Source organism: Musa acuminata, chromosome BXJ3-8 (assembly GCF_036884655.1).
Source record: "Musa acuminata AAA Group cultivar baxijiao chromosome BXJ3-8, Cavendish_Baxijiao_AAA, whole genome shotgun sequence".
Lineage (NCBI taxonomy): Eukaryota > Viridiplantae > Streptophyta > Magnoliopsida > Zingiberales > Musaceae > Musa > Musa acuminata.
This window is the reverse complement of record NC_088356.1, coordinates 39,373,556-39,390,597: the sequence shown is the minus strand read 5'-3', so window position 1 is coordinate 39,390,597 and position 17,042 is coordinate 39,373,556. Positions and strand designations below refer to the sequence as shown.

Here is a 17,042-nt window from a genome sequence, read left to right as displayed (position 1 = left end):
CAACTCGAGTAAGATTGCGTAGATTGATTCTTTTCATATTAATCCCTGCTACATTGACGCAAGAACATTAGCACCATCACAAATATAACGTGCAAGTCTGCATCTAATCCGAACCAAAGATTTTAATCCACAACCTCCAAAAGCAAAGGATAACAGGACGTGGAGCACCAGGCGTTGTCCAGTTCCCACGAATTCTGTTGATGTAAAAGTTAATTTCTTATAGTATCAGATACACTAACAATGCAGCCTCGGTTGTGGGTCAAAAGAAGACTCGCCTCAAAACAAAATTCAGAAATTGGAAGAAGATGGAACGACAGCTAATACAACAGTTTCTTCTTACATATATCACCCCCCTCCCAACTCTCAACCACCAAAGAGAGCCCAAACAGAATGCCTAAAAAGAATGTGGGGGGCTTCTACTGTTTATTCTCTCCGTCGACCAATGCACTTTTCCATGCATATAATCTACAGAAGAAGAAACACCTATTTCCTATTTTCTGTGCAAAAAACAGAATGGCTACAACTAACGGCCCATGTACACTTTTTGGAGACCTCAATATATAACCAGAAGTAACATCAGTTTGGAGAGCCAAAAAGACGGTCTTGCAATTTTGCTGTCCTCCCTCCCCATCACAGAAGCTTGCTGTTGCGTCGCTTCGGCCCAGCAGGGAAGAGCTTCATTATCCAACCCAATACTTTTTCAACCACCTAAAAGAACGACAACAATATAAGATATAAAATGTTAACAGAAATAGGGAAGACAAAGTTTAGGTTTTAAAGTCACTAAACATCAATTATCAATGAGAAAAGCAATTAGCATGAAATCAAACTGTAATTTATCGAACAATTTGATTTCGATTTGATGTTTATTGACTATATGTTGCCAGCAGATATTAGATTGAGCTTGAAGAGCTACCTTAATAGTTAATAAAGCATGATGATCATCTTTAGCATTAAACTGATGCTAGCACAAACTTCTATATTCTATGAAACCGCTGCATGAAGGAAACAACATCAGGTAACTGTCATACCTCATCACCCTCATCAGCATATTCTGTTGTATCATGCGTGCTACGAGTATCAATTGGTCTTGCCACAACATTCTCGTCTGCCATTCTCTGGGTGGTCAAGAGCTCTAACCTCTGGGTTTGACCCTCAAGTTTCTGGGACAAATCTTTGTTCAAATCCTTGAGTAGTCAGGCAAAGAAAGAAGAGAAGTAACATTAATCATTGGAAAGCAAGAAAAAGGGCAACTATTTCGTATCAGACACTCCACATAGTCAATGATGAAATTCATCTTTTCATGATGAATGCAGCTAATCAATAATGCAAGTTTAGAAAATTTTGAAGTTATAGAAGCTTGACAAAGCTGTTCTGGTAGAAATTAACAGAAACAAAAGATCACCGAAGAGGAAACAATAATTGATAGTTATACTCAGATTAGGAAACAAAGCAGACATTGTTGTCTCTCTCAATTTGAGATTGAAAACCATTTTAATTTCTCAAGAGTAAATAATACAACAACAACAACAAAATTGAAGTCCCAACTATTTGAGGTCGGCTACATGAATCTTTTATCGTCATTGAGTTACGTAAAAAACCATATGTTTAGTTAAATACAGAGTATTTAAATCTTTACCTATAGTTTCTATTAAAGTCTTTTTAGGTCTTTCACTACCTCTCATTGTACCATTAATATTAATCATTTCACCTCTTTTGGATACTGCATCCGGAAGTCTCCTAAGCACGAGCTCATACCATCTTGAACAATTTTCTCTCATCTTATCCCCTATCGAAACGATACCTAGTTATTTATGAATAAAAGTATTTTTTTCTATCTTTCCTAGAAACTCCACACATCCATCTCAATAGTTTCATCTCGACAACACAAACTTATTGTATATGTAATTTCTTCACTACCCAACACTCAGATCCACAAATTATTATTGGTCTCATAACCGTTTTATTAAATTTTTTTTAATATCAAAAATATCCGATGATGATCACATAAGACTCCTAATGCCCCTCACCATTATAAGCATCCTATTTTTACTCTATGAATAATATCTTCATCGATCTCTCTATCTTGCTAAAAAGTTGACCCAAGATACATAAAGATTTTACTTAAACGAACTTTTTGTCCATCTAATTTAACTATATTCTTCTATTTATTTCTATAATCACTAAAATTGTATTTTATATATTCTCCTGTCTGGTTTTAGTCCTTAATCTAAAACCTTTAATTTCTAAGGCTTGCCTCCATAGCTCAAGTTTTCAATTAATTCCACGTAGGCTTTCATTTGCTAAATAATATACATCAAGAAAACATATCATGCAAGTAACTAGTAAGTTCATTCATTATCAATTTGAAAAGGTAGGGACTTAATGCAGATCCTTGATGTAATCGTATGCTAATAAGAAACTCACTAAGCATACTCCTTATAGTTTCAACACTAGTAGCTATAGTACCATGTATCTTTGATAATATCGATATAATTAGTGGATATACTTTTCTTTTCTAAAACCCACCATAATAAATCTCTAGATTTCCTATCATAGGCTTTCTCTAAGTCAATAAAAATTATATAAGTCTTTCTTTTTCCCCTTATACTTTTTCATTAATTGTCTTAATAAATAAATAACATTTATGATTGATCTTCCAGGTATAAAATCAAATTGATTTTTAGAGATATTTGTTTTAAGCCTTATCTTACTTTCGATGACTCTTTCCAAAGTTATATACTATGACCCATGAATTTAATTCCTTTCTAATTTGAAAAATTTTACATATCACCCTTATTTTTATAAATTGATATAAAAAACTCTCATAATTTTGCTAAATAAACTAGTTAAATAAGCTACTCCCTTGTCCCCTAAATTTTTCTAAATCTCAATAGGGATACCATCAGGCCCTATACTCTTAGTTATTTCCTTCTTCTTTAATGTATCTGTTACTTCATTGGTTCTAATTTTACAAACAAATCTATGATTATTAAATCTATCACTATTATTTATCATTAAATCTAAGTCTTGTGTGGAATATTCATTAAATAATTTATAAAAATAAATTTTTTCATCTTTCCTTAATCTTGTTTAACAAGGTTTACCATGCAGCACTTTCTTCCAAAGGCATATGTCTCAAACAACCGCTGACATAAAAGGTGGACAAACTTCAGAAATTCCTTAAAAAGCAAATGTTCCAATTTACAATCCGAAAGCAACTGTCCTGATTTCACCCTATCCAATAAGGCTTTCTTTCTACACTGGTTTCATAAACAGATTATTTAGGGTTAAACAAATTCTCATTTATATTACAGTCTAGTGAATCTGGCAATGATCATCTGGAATTAAGACATCTACAAGCAGTTTTTAGAGATTCTTTTTTTTGAAAATTTAATTTTCATATGAAAAAGATGTCTTAGGTATCTCAAAGAATATAACCATGAATGGATAGATAGGAACAGATTGATATCACTGAGCTAGAAAAATACAAGAAAAGTTACAATCCTAGTAAATGCATTCATTCTTAACCAGCATATCACTTTAAGTTAAACACAAAATAACAATCATCAGTTAACATGTAATGCTGGAAACAAAGGCTTCATATATAACCAACTAAATGCAAACAAGCATGATCAGAATAATCAGATAGTCCAAGGGTTGATGCTTGCTCAAGGAATTATGCTCCTTCCACCAAATGAGTGATCTCCACTGAAAGCCATTAGATAGGATCATTTTGCATGCAGGGCCTATCTTCCCACCATTTTCTCATAGCCACCATCATTAGGACCATAGACAAATAGCAATCCAAATACATTTGCATGAGCATGCTTCTAAAGTTCCACGAACAATCACAGCAGCATTGTGAGAATATAAGTTGACAATATTTGTTGTCATACTCAAAACATGCTACCGTACTGTTTCAGTTCAGTACCTTATTGCAAAACTAACTACATTTGTCGTGAATTTTACAAGTCAGAAGTAGTTATCAGTACCTTCAGCTTGGAACAATTAGATGACTCAATTCTCAGTGCTTGTACCAACTCTTCTTTCTCCACTGATAACTGTAATTTTACAATGAACACCACTTAGTATATAAGATAAGAGAATGTTTTGAAGATTACACAGATTTGGGTTTTCACCATTTGCAGTGATTTAAAAACAAAAGTAGAAGGCTTAAGAAGAATAATTTAAAAAGTGCAACCTCAGATATCAAAGCCTTAATGTTCTCAATCATTCTGAGCTGGTCTTCTGGAAGATCACCGTAAGCATCTGGAAGATCCACTCTTCTATCACTAAGAACGAAAGAGGATTGAGATGTGCAATTGGATAGAGCTACAGATGGTCTGACATCTTGCACTGAATTTATGCCACTATGAAGCGCAGTTCCTTCTGCGCTGGTCTCTCCATCTTTGACATCTGGAGGACAAAATCGGATGCTGATGAAGAACATCTATGTGCAACTTATGTGACTGAAAAGCAGAACATAAGTTCATAAAATATCGTAATCAGATCTTGTTTTAGTTTAACACTTCTGATAAGCCACAAAGACTAATTTCACAGGTCATTTCGTTTACTTCACTATATCGAAAATCTGCTTCCAGCATCTGCCACATACACACAAAAAAACCCTTAAACATAATATCTGTGGTTTAAGCATCTTCATGAGAACAGCATATAGCTAGTCCACCTTGAGAAGCAGAGTCATTAAAGTTGTGAAGGTAAAATATGAAAGTCAGAATCAAGTTTGTAAGAAGTAAAAACATATCCATAAATTACACACTGTACTTATTTATTGCTTTGTCATCCTTTAATCAAACATATCCATATCCAATGTAGGAGTATCTACATTTAATCAAAAATTATCCCAGCTAGTTGATTACTGGATTTTACGTTAGATTGAATAGTTCACTGGTCATCCAAGAAACCGAGACGTATTGAGAGCCACACATGTTTTCATGAGACAGATTATATCCCAAGAAATAACCCAATATTTAACCATAGGCAATGGACGACATGGAGAAAGCACAATATACATACCTAAATCATCTGTGGATGTAGATGCATCTTGTTTAATGGAAGAATTTTCTATTACACCCTTGGTTCTTCCATCAGTTGATGTTTTTCGTAGCTTAGACTGCAATGCTTTCTTCTCTGTTTAATGCAAGTAAAATAATAGTAAGATTTCATTTAACATAATGAGTTTGAGTAAGAGATTGCATGAAAACAAGCTACGTAAATTAACAAAACAGCAATAATATAGGCAAAGATCAAAATTAAGGATAACATAAATATGTAACTAATACAATATCTAAAAAAATATGTGGCAACAGACAAGCACCAAATCTCTATATCAACTGTCAAAGAAGGCCCAACTTTTTATATCCTATATTAAGCATGAAGCGATGCACAAGAATAAGACCATGAGAAGCCCAATATTGAATATTAATAATGAAAAAATATATATTAATAATGAAGGTTCATGTTGAAGGGTGAAGATTTGGTGCATAATTTGTTTATTCTTTTATTTATTATGTAACTCCACCATCAAGAGCAGCACTGATCAAGAAATGTAAAACCAATCAGTTTGATACGATTCGGCTGGTATTTACTGGTCCAACCACCAAATGGGATGCCCCTGTTTCAGTGGTCCAGTTCGAATATTTATTTTCAATAAAACATAGGGTTTAGGGCTTGCAAGCAGTCACAAGCCCTGCTTGCAAGCCCGTACTGTCACTCGATCAGGTCATCCACACACTACCGCCGCCTGACAGTACCCCACAGATCATCTTGGATAGGCTACAGTGCATACAGAAAAGGACAGTGATCTCAGTGATTTGATTAAAATTCAGATGGGCTACAGTGCATAGAGCAAAGGATAGGGGAGTCAAAGGGCCGATCGAGTTGACATGCAATGGTCGGTAACCATAAGCTGAACCAAACCTAAACTGACCTGCTAATAGGTTGACCCAGACCTCTGACAACAGTAGGGCAGTTAAGGTTGAAAAGGTTAGGTCAGATTGGTTTTACAAGTAAAGACATATTTTATACATCCAAGTTGGTAGGGTCAGTTCAGGTTGAACCTTATTATCAAGATAACATATGCTCGACCAAACCCAACCCACAGATGGTTTAAAATCCTTGACCATAACCTATCTCATGTACCCGACAGATCATCTTAGATAGGTCAATACAGGCTGGATCAGTCTAGACCATCTGTCTGAATGAACATTGACACCACTAGAAATGAAGGAACTATCCAAAGAAAGTCAGCAGTAAAGCTTCAGACTTATATAGATCAAGGAAATCATACCTTCAAGATAACATATGCTTGACCAAACCCAACCCACAGATGGTTTAAAATCCTTGACCATAACCTATCTCATGTACCCGACAGATCATCTTAGATAGGTAAATACAGGCTGGATCAGTCAAGACCCATCTGTCTGAATGAACATTGACACCACTAGAAATGAAGGAACTATCCAAAGAAAGTCAGCAGTAAACTTCAGACTATATAGATGAAGGAAATCATACCTTCTTGTAGGGCATCAACAGTAGACTGGAAATCTTGGCGCTCTTTCTCTAGAATCGATACTTTACGCCTGTGTAGATTAATGAATACTCAAAAGCCACAAATTGCACCAATATGGTCGTGAAAAGTCAATATATCAGGCAGATTCAGAAGTTAAATTAGAAACAATCTTCAATCATCAGTCTTTTTTCTTCTCCTTTTTGGGGAGAAATGTAGCTCATAGTGCCCTGATGTGAAACCAAATGTCCCGATTAACAAGCCAAAAAATTTTGGTTGCTCTTTCATAGATTTAACACACCAAATGCATTAAGAAAAGTATATTATAACTTACATAACTTTCATGCATTCTGCAGAAACACCTTTGACATCTTTTGATTACAGACAAAAGAAATAATGAGTCTTTTATTCAACAATCCTATAAGTTAATAACTTAATATTATGCAAAAGTCCCAAATTAAGTCCAGGGATCAAAGATACAAAAACAAGCACCTAATTTTCTTACATGTGAAACAACTACAAAAAAATACAAGTGCAAACATCAATATATTCATATTGTTTGATGAAATATGTTTTACAATATAGTGAAAAAAAAATTAATTAGCAATCCCAAATTGAAGGTTTAAAAAGAAAATGAAAGATCAAAACTAACACCTCTAAACAGTGCATGAATATCTCCTGTGACTGATTAACTACATTAATTTTATATGAAGGTTGCCCTAAAGTGCTATTAATTATGGTCACAACCAGAATATTGTCAATCTAATATACAAAAACAATTCATGATTTAATTTATTGTTTTACAGATCTTGACTTTGGAATATTAACCATAAGCAAGTTGCTAAACAACGAGTGTTAGTTAATGGAACAAGTGATTTAGCCGTAATTTTGTGAAAACAAATGTTCAGAAAAAATCTTGCAGAAATATTTTATCCAAAATAGTAAAAATTCAAACTAAACAATAATCATTACACAGACTGTACAAAATATGGAAATGACAAAAAAATCAAATAAAATCAATAACACAAAATTCATAGTAGGGGGAAAGATGAACATGAGTTACCATAATTATTGAGCACAACTATAGTGTAAAACAAATGAATATCCATAAACAAGACATGAATTAACTAGTTGCCATAGTAGACCATAATATTTAATTGTCACCTTGCAATGACTATCACTTGAAATGTTTTTAAAGTAGGTATATATTGTGAAGCAACATGTTTGAACAGAAATCACACACCAAATTTTAGATGTCAGGAACCTAATTACACTTGTCCAAACTCATACTTGATTTAGAGGAACACAAGAGATTTAAGCATCAGGAATATAAATATGCCTTTGTAAACTGATTTTTCACATCTATTCCAAGATACTAGTGAATCAAAATTTGATTATGAAATCAATAATCAGCAATAATAAAAAAATAAAAAAATGCTGAACTTACTTATATGATGTCATCTCAGAATTCAGCTTCTCTAGTTGCTTTTCTAGCTTTAGCTCATTTGACCTCAATCGCAGTGCCTGTTTAACGTTTATGTTGATGTAATGAGTTGACATCAATGACTGATGAGTGGAACAAAAGATAAATGGATAAATACCAAAATAATTGTAAGAGAAAAAGGAAAATAGATGACATGGGAAGTTGTGTTAGAATATGAACACTAGGGACAATGGATGTAAAATTTCACAGAAACCAATGTTATAAAACTTTTACATTTGTTCATTAGGAATTGCATCATTCTTGACTAGAGGATGCACAGTTGTGTAATGCCTGTTAAACCCTTTAAAGCTAATTTGTGCAACAAAATTGAATATTTTTAATTTCAGCCAATGTACAACATACTAGAAATCAAAGCAAATGTAAGTCACTAGGTCATTGATTTTCTAGACTTAAAGCTAAAGAAATATGGTGGAAACCTTAAGCCCATAAATTATAATTGATATGGCTTATTCATGGGACACACATAAAACTAGAAAAAAGTTTTAAAATGTTAGAAGCACATCCTCTCTGTTCCTGCAACAACACAACAGCAGAGAAATGGTGTGTGCTTCTTTCACGCAATAATATATGGCAGAGGAGAAGTAACATGAACTTTATTCCTTTGTGCGACAATGCAGATGTGAAAATTGCACAAATTTATTCCTTTCACATAACAATTGTCATCATAAAAATAAAAGATTTGACTTCTATCAACAACTAATTGATCGAAGTCAAACCAAAATGTAAATTCTAATCTTTAACTTGATTGTTCACTTAACCCTATAGAGCATGAAGTTCACTGTCCAAAAATGTTATCCCCTGTAGACTACCATTACACATGCCTCCTTGAAGGAAGATAGAGAAGACAAGGGTAAAGAAAAGAAACAAAGATGGGAAAAGACGGAGGCATCCTAGTATGAACATACACCACAAGGAACATGGTTGGCAAGGATGCCATGAGTCCTAATATGTTAGCTCCTTGGATTTGTGAGCAAAGGCCACCAAAAATCCTGCAGGCAAGGAATGTTGTATTAATCGTACAAAAGTCTACTGCATCATGTATGTATCAACAAAAGGTCTCATGCCATGATAAGGGAGTAACAACACACTTGAAAAAATGATTAGCCAAGGTCGATCATCATTGGGCCAATGACATACTGTATTAATTACTATGGACCAAAATGGCTAGAGATTGGTATACTCATGTTTTACTAACCACAGAAACCCCATGTAACAAAGTCATTTTAAGACTTTCTTTCAACCAAGGTTCGTCGTACCGAGGTGTACCACCCAATACGAGCGATATGTACTGATCCGATAAGGGACCTATATGTGGATCGCCCTATACCGGGCGATACATGTAACATGACCCCGTATCGAGCAATAGGGGATCTATGTCGATCGATAACAATCAAAATCCAATCATTACCAATCAAGGGCTGAGATTATCCTATTTCAAATGATCAATTTGACTGTTTGAGCCATAAGAAAGGAACTAAAGAGACCCAACCGTCATAGTCGTCTACCTAGCGTGCAAAGGCAAAGGCAAATGGGAAGGCAACCTTGTCGAGTGTTAATTTGCTTAAAAGAGCTGCATAATAACTGCATGTTTCTCTTTATATCCAAATAGCAACATTTCCACAATCAGTGGAGTGAACTTACAACATCATGGATACTCACAAGGGAAAAAGAAAAAATCTATATCATTCCTGACCAATGTTCTAAACTACAGTCAAATACGGCCATACATGCAGCTACATGAACATATGTCATCATATGATTTATATCGGGCATTTTGCAATCTCAATATTGACATATGCAGGGACATCCATATATATAACAACAACAACAAAACCGTAAAATCCCATTTACTTGGGTCAAAAGTAATCGGCTATATTATGTATCTTTTGCCACCATTTAGGTTTGTAAGAAAACCATATGTAAAGAGTATTTAAATATTTATTTATCGTTTCTATTACAGTCTTTTCAATCTTCCTCTATCTCTCTTCATAATACATGAGAATGCAACCACATATACCAAAGGGAGCACATGTGCAGTTTGCATAGCATGAAATTAAGATCACAAATATGGTTTATGGTTCCTTCTTATTGTTCATGTTTCTACCATTATGTTGCCCTAAATGTACAAAACGTAGTCAATGACAATTTAATGTTGACCTTATAACTTATCACTTAAATAACTTCATAATTAATATAAATACCATGCAATTGGTTTTTTACTTGACTGCATATATTATCTTTTTATCTTTATTTTGTTTGATTTTTGTAATTATACCTTAATATGCCATGCATATTGCACTCCTACATGTCACAATTCCCTTCAAGAAAATTGTTCCTAACAACCACTAAACTAACATTTTGACATTTGTTAACAAAAAATTATATAACCTACAAAAAAAGACGCACCATATCCTGTTCATGTTAAAAGTTGTTTGAAATTCTTATGATCTTTATTCTTTAGAGCTCTTGTGGAACCTAGTCCAACAAAAAAATCCAAATTACATAGAGGATGTTGATGAATGGATTGTACAGCACCATACATCATATTTTTTAAAAAAATATAGAAAAGAATTCACGTTAGATAAACTAATAGACAAATATACTCAACCATGTCAGTTTGACTCAAAGCAATTACAATCATATTTAAATTATATAACCACAATCGCAGCCTACCTTATTTTATTAGGAAAAAAGTTAAAAAGAAACAACTGTAGAAACATAATACACAATAAGACAAGTTACTTTTTCCTGCAAAGATCTAAACAATGTTGTCTTGATTAAGAACTCTCAGATTAATACCATGAACTCTTAAATCATAAATAATGAAGTTAAAAATTAACTACCTTCTCTTCTAAGCTTATCACTTCAGATGCAAGTATTTTGGCTCTTTCATCGGCAGCATTGCAGTTTAGCTGAGCATTTGCATACTCCAACTTAACAGATTCAAGTGCAAGCTGTTAACATTCAAGTAGATAATCATGTGAATGAATAACACATCATAGAACCCATGAAATAGTAAGCAGTCACATGAATGGTTTTTATCAGTGCAGACAACCAAAAATTGGAAATATTGAAATATATACTTATATTTCCAACAGATAGTTCATTTCATGTCATTTATTACCAATATCCCAGTTCCCAAATAATTACATGCTATGCAAAGGTTTGTCACATATTAATAGATGAACTAAAATGTATCCTGGTCACAGCTAGGTTCATTATGGCATCTGGAACTGCAAATAGGTCCAATCTCTCTCAACTCAAACTCATAATTAGGGAGATATACATAAAATGTCTACTCAATTATTCACAATATAACTGACTCTGAGAACAGCCCACTCAAAATCAACTCTTAAATCTAAATCCAAGAAGTTTGTTTAAACTACTAAAAATAAATTGTTTGTCAACAGTAAAAGTATCACATAAGAAATCCACTTGTTAACACTATGCTGAAATGGAAAAGAAAAGGATGCAGCACAGACTTACACCATAGGCCAAAAAAGGAACTAACCATTTGAGCCTTAATCTCCTCCTGCAATCTTTCCATGTCAGATTTTAACTGATTAATAACTTTCCCCTGAGAAAACAAGTGACAGACTTGCAACGATAAATGTCATTTGCATTACATTATCATATAAAGATATTATTCACAGTCAAAGATCACACCTGTTGATTAAAGCTGTCTGTTATTGATGAATTCTCAGAAGCTAAGGACCCTGCTAGACCTTGGGCTGTCTCTAAAGCATGTTGCAATGAAAATTTTTCTGTAGTCAAATCCTCAATATGCTGAAAATTTGACAATACAACTGTTCAGAAAGTGACCCTTAGACAAACTACGAACAGAGAAGTGAAGAAAAATAAATTTCATGATGGTGGCAATTCATCTGTAAATACTAGTAAAAATTTCAAAAGAAAAATAACAGAAGGATCTTAACTGGAAAATCTGCAAGCAACTTGAGTCAGTTAATAAGCCATCACATTGCAAAAGATAAAGTAAGAAGCAGGTAAGGTACACCACAAAAAAATTATTATGTTCAAGTATTACTGCATATGATGAGTTTAAGACCTGCAAAATGTTACTCCAACATGGTACAAAGAAAGCAATAGCAAACATAGTATATCAATTTAAATGAAAAACAAATAACAAATAACCTGCTCCAGAGCAGCAAAATCTGCATCTTTATTCAAATATGGAAACTCATGGTCCCTTGGCATATCTTGTTCTCTTGCTCCCTGCTTCAGATGTTGTTCCTCATTCAAAGAAGCCGAAGTGTTGAGAGATAATTGATTTTCTTTAAAGGAATCAAGAGTTGTTAAGCTGAGAGACTGTTCCGTGAAGCTATCTGCAGATGGCTGCAGCAGAGAAGATGCCAACTGAACCTCTGTTTTCTGGAACTTCGAACTGTCATATGGCAGTGGTGTAACAGTGCTATCAGGCTCGCCATGCAGAATGTTAGAAGGAACTCTGGGAAGACCAAGTGAATCAAGAAAAAATGGACGGGATCGACTAAAAGTAGTCTTATAACCTGTAAAATCACTAGAAGAATTTCCAAAACCAGAACTAAAGCCTGCAGACGAAGGTTCTGGTGCAATCCAGGTTGAATTTTCAACATTAAGGTGACGATTAATGGCATCAGCTATCCTCCCTCCCACACCAACGGTACCATGATTTTCTACATTACTGCTTTGAAAAGGTTGCTTCACTGCATGAACAGACACTTGTTTTGTTAAGAACTTAACTCTTGTATATTAAATTCATTAGTAGCAAAATGCTAGTTTAAAAAGCTTGACAGAAGTTGGAAGCTGTTACCATCATATATGTTGGTTGATTTGCTAAGACGACCCAATGTTTTCCTTGCAGAATGACTTTCTGATTTCTCAGGAATAGTTCCCATATTATAAGCACTTGGCACATCCATAATTTGCATGTGACTTCTGGAAGAATTTTTGTTATTGTTGTGCAATTGTAAACCTGAATTGCTGACGTTCCCATCAATACATGGCTTTGTGATATCTGGAACAAAAGCAATATGCTGATCTATACTAAAACCAGCAGCTGATCCAACCTTTGGTTCCTCATTACCACTATGCTCAATTTTCTCTCCCCAGTGATTATGATAACCATTAGCTAATTCTGAAAAAGTTGAGCTTTCGTTTGAGTTGGAGACTCTGCTCTTAAGGGCTTCATGAATTGAATTTTCATGTGACGAATGATTGTCATAGTTCCAGGCAGTTGAGGTAACAGACATCCCAGTTGAGGAATCAACATCACTGTCTTGGGATGAACCACCTTCTTTACCTTCATAGGGCATCATGATCCCGGAAGTTGTTGCAACATCTGTGCCATCTCCACCTGAAGAATACTCATCTCCCTTAAGCTGATTATTTTTAGAAGGATTTTCATATTGGCCTATATCAGATGACTGCTGCAATTGGCCAGCAGATACGACTTGCTTAGCAGCTTTTTTCTTCCGAAACTCCTCTAACTGATAAAAGCAAACCAATGATTCACATGAAACAGTTACTACCATACCCACCCCAATCAAGAAATAGAAAACGAAAAAGACACATCAGAAGAGTAAAACCATATATTCTTAGTGTTCTTAGAAAAATCCAAAGTTTCATATAACAAATTTGTCTTCATGAAGCAACACAATAAAAGATTAATTTCAAATAATGCATAAAATGGCACATGCAATGTTTGTATACATTCAGAAAGATGGTATGTCTGCTAAGCATCAAGTTGTTTGGATATTCATATTTGCAAATGCATAGAAAAAGTTCAGATGAAAAATCCAGGTTCTGAGTTTCCATCTAGTCTAGTCCAGTTAATAGATTTCAATTAACATTCCAATTAATAGATTTCCCATGAGATTCAGTATCACCAGTGATTTAAAAAGCGCTAGGCGCCAAAAGGCGCCAAGGTCCACAAATGCCCGAGCGCTAGGCGCTCGCCCAGGCGCTCGCCCGAGCGAAGCGAGGCGCTAAATTATAAAAATATATAATATAATTATAAAAATATATAATATAATTATTTAAAATTATCTAAATTATAAAAATATATAATATAATTATAACAATAATTTCAAATAAATAAAAATTAACAAAATTAAAATCAAAATAATATATCATTAATCTATTAACAGAAAATTAATCATTTCAAAATTCAAATAAACTTAATATTAAGAGTATACTGAGCCTGATGGAGAAACGAGGAAGCAGCAGCGAGCGGCGGCAGCGACGGCGGCAGCAGCAGCAAGCGACGGCAGCGGCAGAGGGAAAGGGAGCGGAAGGCGCGAGCAGCGGGAGGCCTCGAGGGAGGCGCGAGCAACGGGAAGGCTCGTGGGAGGGCTCGCAGGAGGCGAGAGGGCTCGCGGAAGGCGCGAGGGCTCGCGGAAGGCGCGAGCAGCGGGAGGGCTCGCAGGAGGCGTGAGCAGCGGGAGGGCTCGAGGGAGGCGCGAGCAGCGGGAAGGCTCGCGGGAGGGCTCGCAGGAGACGCGAGCAGCGAGAGGGCTCGCGGGAGGCGCGAGCAGCGGGAGGGCTCGCGGGAGGCTCGCAGGAGGCGCGAGCAGCGAGAGGGCTCGCGAGAGGCGCGAGCAGCGGGAAGGCTCGCGAGAGGCGCGAGCAGCGGAAAGGCTCGCGGGAGGGCTCGCGGGAGGCACGAGCAGCGACAGCGGCGAGCAGCGGGAGCAGCGGCAGCGAGCGACGAGATCGCGCTCGTCGCGATCGGGATCGGGATCGAGAGCGACAGCAGGTTAGTGTTGGGTTAGGGTTAGGGTTATATAGGTTAGCGCCTGTTTGAAGCGCGCCGCCTGGGACATTAGCGAGGCGCTCGGGCGAGGCGAGGCGAGCGCCTTTTGCAATCACTGAGTATCACTTCTCATGTTATAAGCATTTGACCATCTAACCTAGTCCCCTACGTTAACAATAGGAAATTTAATATACTTGATCTAATAAAAGCAAACATCAATAGACAATTGTGGTTAGACTGAGACAAATTAAAAGATGGTCGATGATCACACAGCTGAAAGTTTCACATAATAACAGCAAAGGAATACAACATCATTTTAAATCATTCACTCGTTTACCTATTAGCTACCTCTATTCCACACCTTTGCTCTCAGGGAATTTGATATTACAATATCAAAATGATGCACAATGACATGCATAATTTGCGAGAACATTCAACACATTTAGCAATTATCAAAACAAGCCAAGAGCAATTGACCTCAATCAAGCAAATGACCCCAGTTATCTGCACGTTCACCGTGGATAGTTCTTCTAAGCATAGACCGGAGTCGTAAGCGAATAACTAATGCTTCCTATCCTTAGCCAAGAAAGGTGCTGTGGTTCTGGAGGGCAACACTGTAGGCCTTATGTTTCTTCCACTAAATCAAAAAGAGTGATCTCGCAAATGAACTTTGAGCCAGCACGGACATGACAATATACTATTCGAAACACCAACTCAGGAAATTAAATTTGCCAAAGTTATGAAGAAAGCCCTAATTTTAATTTAAATACAGAAATTCGGAGGTTTCTTGATACTTAATCATCAAAAAGACCTAAATTCTAATACGAATACATCCATTTGGAGGTTTCATGATTGCGGATCTCAAGAATGCCACAAAGAAACACCCAAGACATCGACCGGAAGCAAAAAAAAGAGAGATCGAAACCCTACTTTCTTCTTCCCCAATTCGAGGTGCCCTTTCTTGCGCGACGAAGCAACCGAACTGGGCATGACCTTCGCCGAAGCCATAGCGAAAACCCTATCCCCTTCCGGTCCCCTTTAAAATCCCCGACGTCCGCGTCCGCCGCGACCCATAGGATCCCCGGGCCTTGGAGTTCGGGGACCGAAGGAAGGAGCGAGGAGCTTTGGATGAATGGATCTCCAAGAAACCAAACGAATCGAAGAAATGAAATCTTGCAATCGTGGAAGGATCGTAACGGCGGCGAGATCTCCACGACTGAGAGATGAGAACGGAGGAAAAGAGGCCTTGATCAGGGGAGGGATTTCGGAGGGCGTTTGCAGGTTTCTCCTATCCCCCCGTCCCTCTCTCCCGCCCTGTTTACTCTTTTATTTCCTCCTTCGTTGTCGGGTTGATGGTCGGGTCCGGAATGGAACACGGTTCGGGCCCGACTGGTGCGGCCCGGTTCGGCTTGGATCGCCTACGGTCCGGTTCGATTGGACCGTCTTTTGCGGATCGACTCGGTTAATTTCAGTGTCGAAAAAACACGTACGAGTATGTATCGGAAGGTGAGTGACGTATAAATAAATATTTATACACAGGCATGCATGCAACCGTTGATTTCTGCAGAATGTTGGAAGCACGACGGTGGAAAGTGTTTCCGCATGTTCTCTCTGCTTGATAAGCTGAGCTCCGTCGGTGTTGCAGAGAACAAGATTCAACCATCATCTCCATAGGTTATCTAATACCTCAATTAAAATGGAGCAGGATCCAAAGATTGTGTAGATCTTATACGTATATCGATAGACGAGTAAAGTAAACGGGAGGATCTCATGTTCATGTTGCATTGATGAACACACTGACCAACTATGTTCATAGGATGATAGAATATAAATAATCTTATAGCGTTATTCATTGTTGGTAATTTAACACAATAAATATGGATCAAACATGTTATATGAACCTAAAATTAAATTTTATTTTTTTTATAAAACTTATTAAATCCACAATAATATAGATGAAATTTTACGATAATAATGAAACATATTAATACGAAAATATACTCGATGAATTAATCATAGTATTTTATGAATTAATTGATGAATTGGTTTTTCAATTACAAAGTATCTTTAAGATTTTTTCGATTTCTCTTTAATAAGTAAAAAAGAATCTGAATTTAATTCTACAATCAAGGATCATAACCCTATTTATATTTATAACTGTATTATAATTATGCCCTAAGATGTTTAATATTTCTAACTTGTCTTGTCACCAAGTTAGAAATATTACAGATGGTATCAACATAATTAATTTTTAT

The 17,042-nt window shown here is 36.1% G+C and overlaps 1 protein-coding gene across 1 annotated transcript; it reads right to left on the bottom strand.

The window, feature by feature from the left end:
* Positions 1-276: 276 nt before the first annotated feature.
* On the bottom strand, positions 277-16,086 carry LOC103994679 (protein BLISTER). Its single transcript, XM_009415082.3, has 13 exons — positions 15,718-16,086; positions 12,847-13,522; positions 12,189-12,739; positions 11,703-11,822; positions 11,548-11,613; positions 10,880-10,990; positions 7,980-8,056; positions 6,538-6,605; positions 5,041-5,154; positions 4,205-4,419; positions 3,996-4,064; positions 1,032-1,187; positions 277-708 (listed from the first exon to the last, which is right to left on the bottom strand). Exons 1-13 carry the CDS (start codon positions 15,793-15,795, stop codon positions 631-633), a joined length of 2,379 nt encoding a protein of 792 aa, XP_009413357.2. The 5' UTR covers positions 15,796-16,086; the 3' UTR covers positions 277-630.
* Between the last annotated feature and the right edge of the window lie 956 nt (positions 16,087-17,042).

Bases quoted from the DNA above. Each gene is read 5' to 3' on its own strand.
- LOC103994679 (XM_009415082.3), bottom strand. From the start codon at position 15,795: ATGGCTTCGGCGAAGGTCATGCCCAGTTCGGTTGCTTCGTCGCGCAAG. The intron at 12,740-12,846 runs GTAACAGCTTCC...CTGTTCATGCAG, and splicing joins ATCAACCAACATATATGATG to TGAAGCAACCTTTTCAAAGC. The intron at 11,823-12,188 runs GTTATTTGTTAT...TCAAATTTTCAG, and splicing joins ATTTTGCTGCTCTGGAGCAG to CATATTGAGGATTTGACTAC.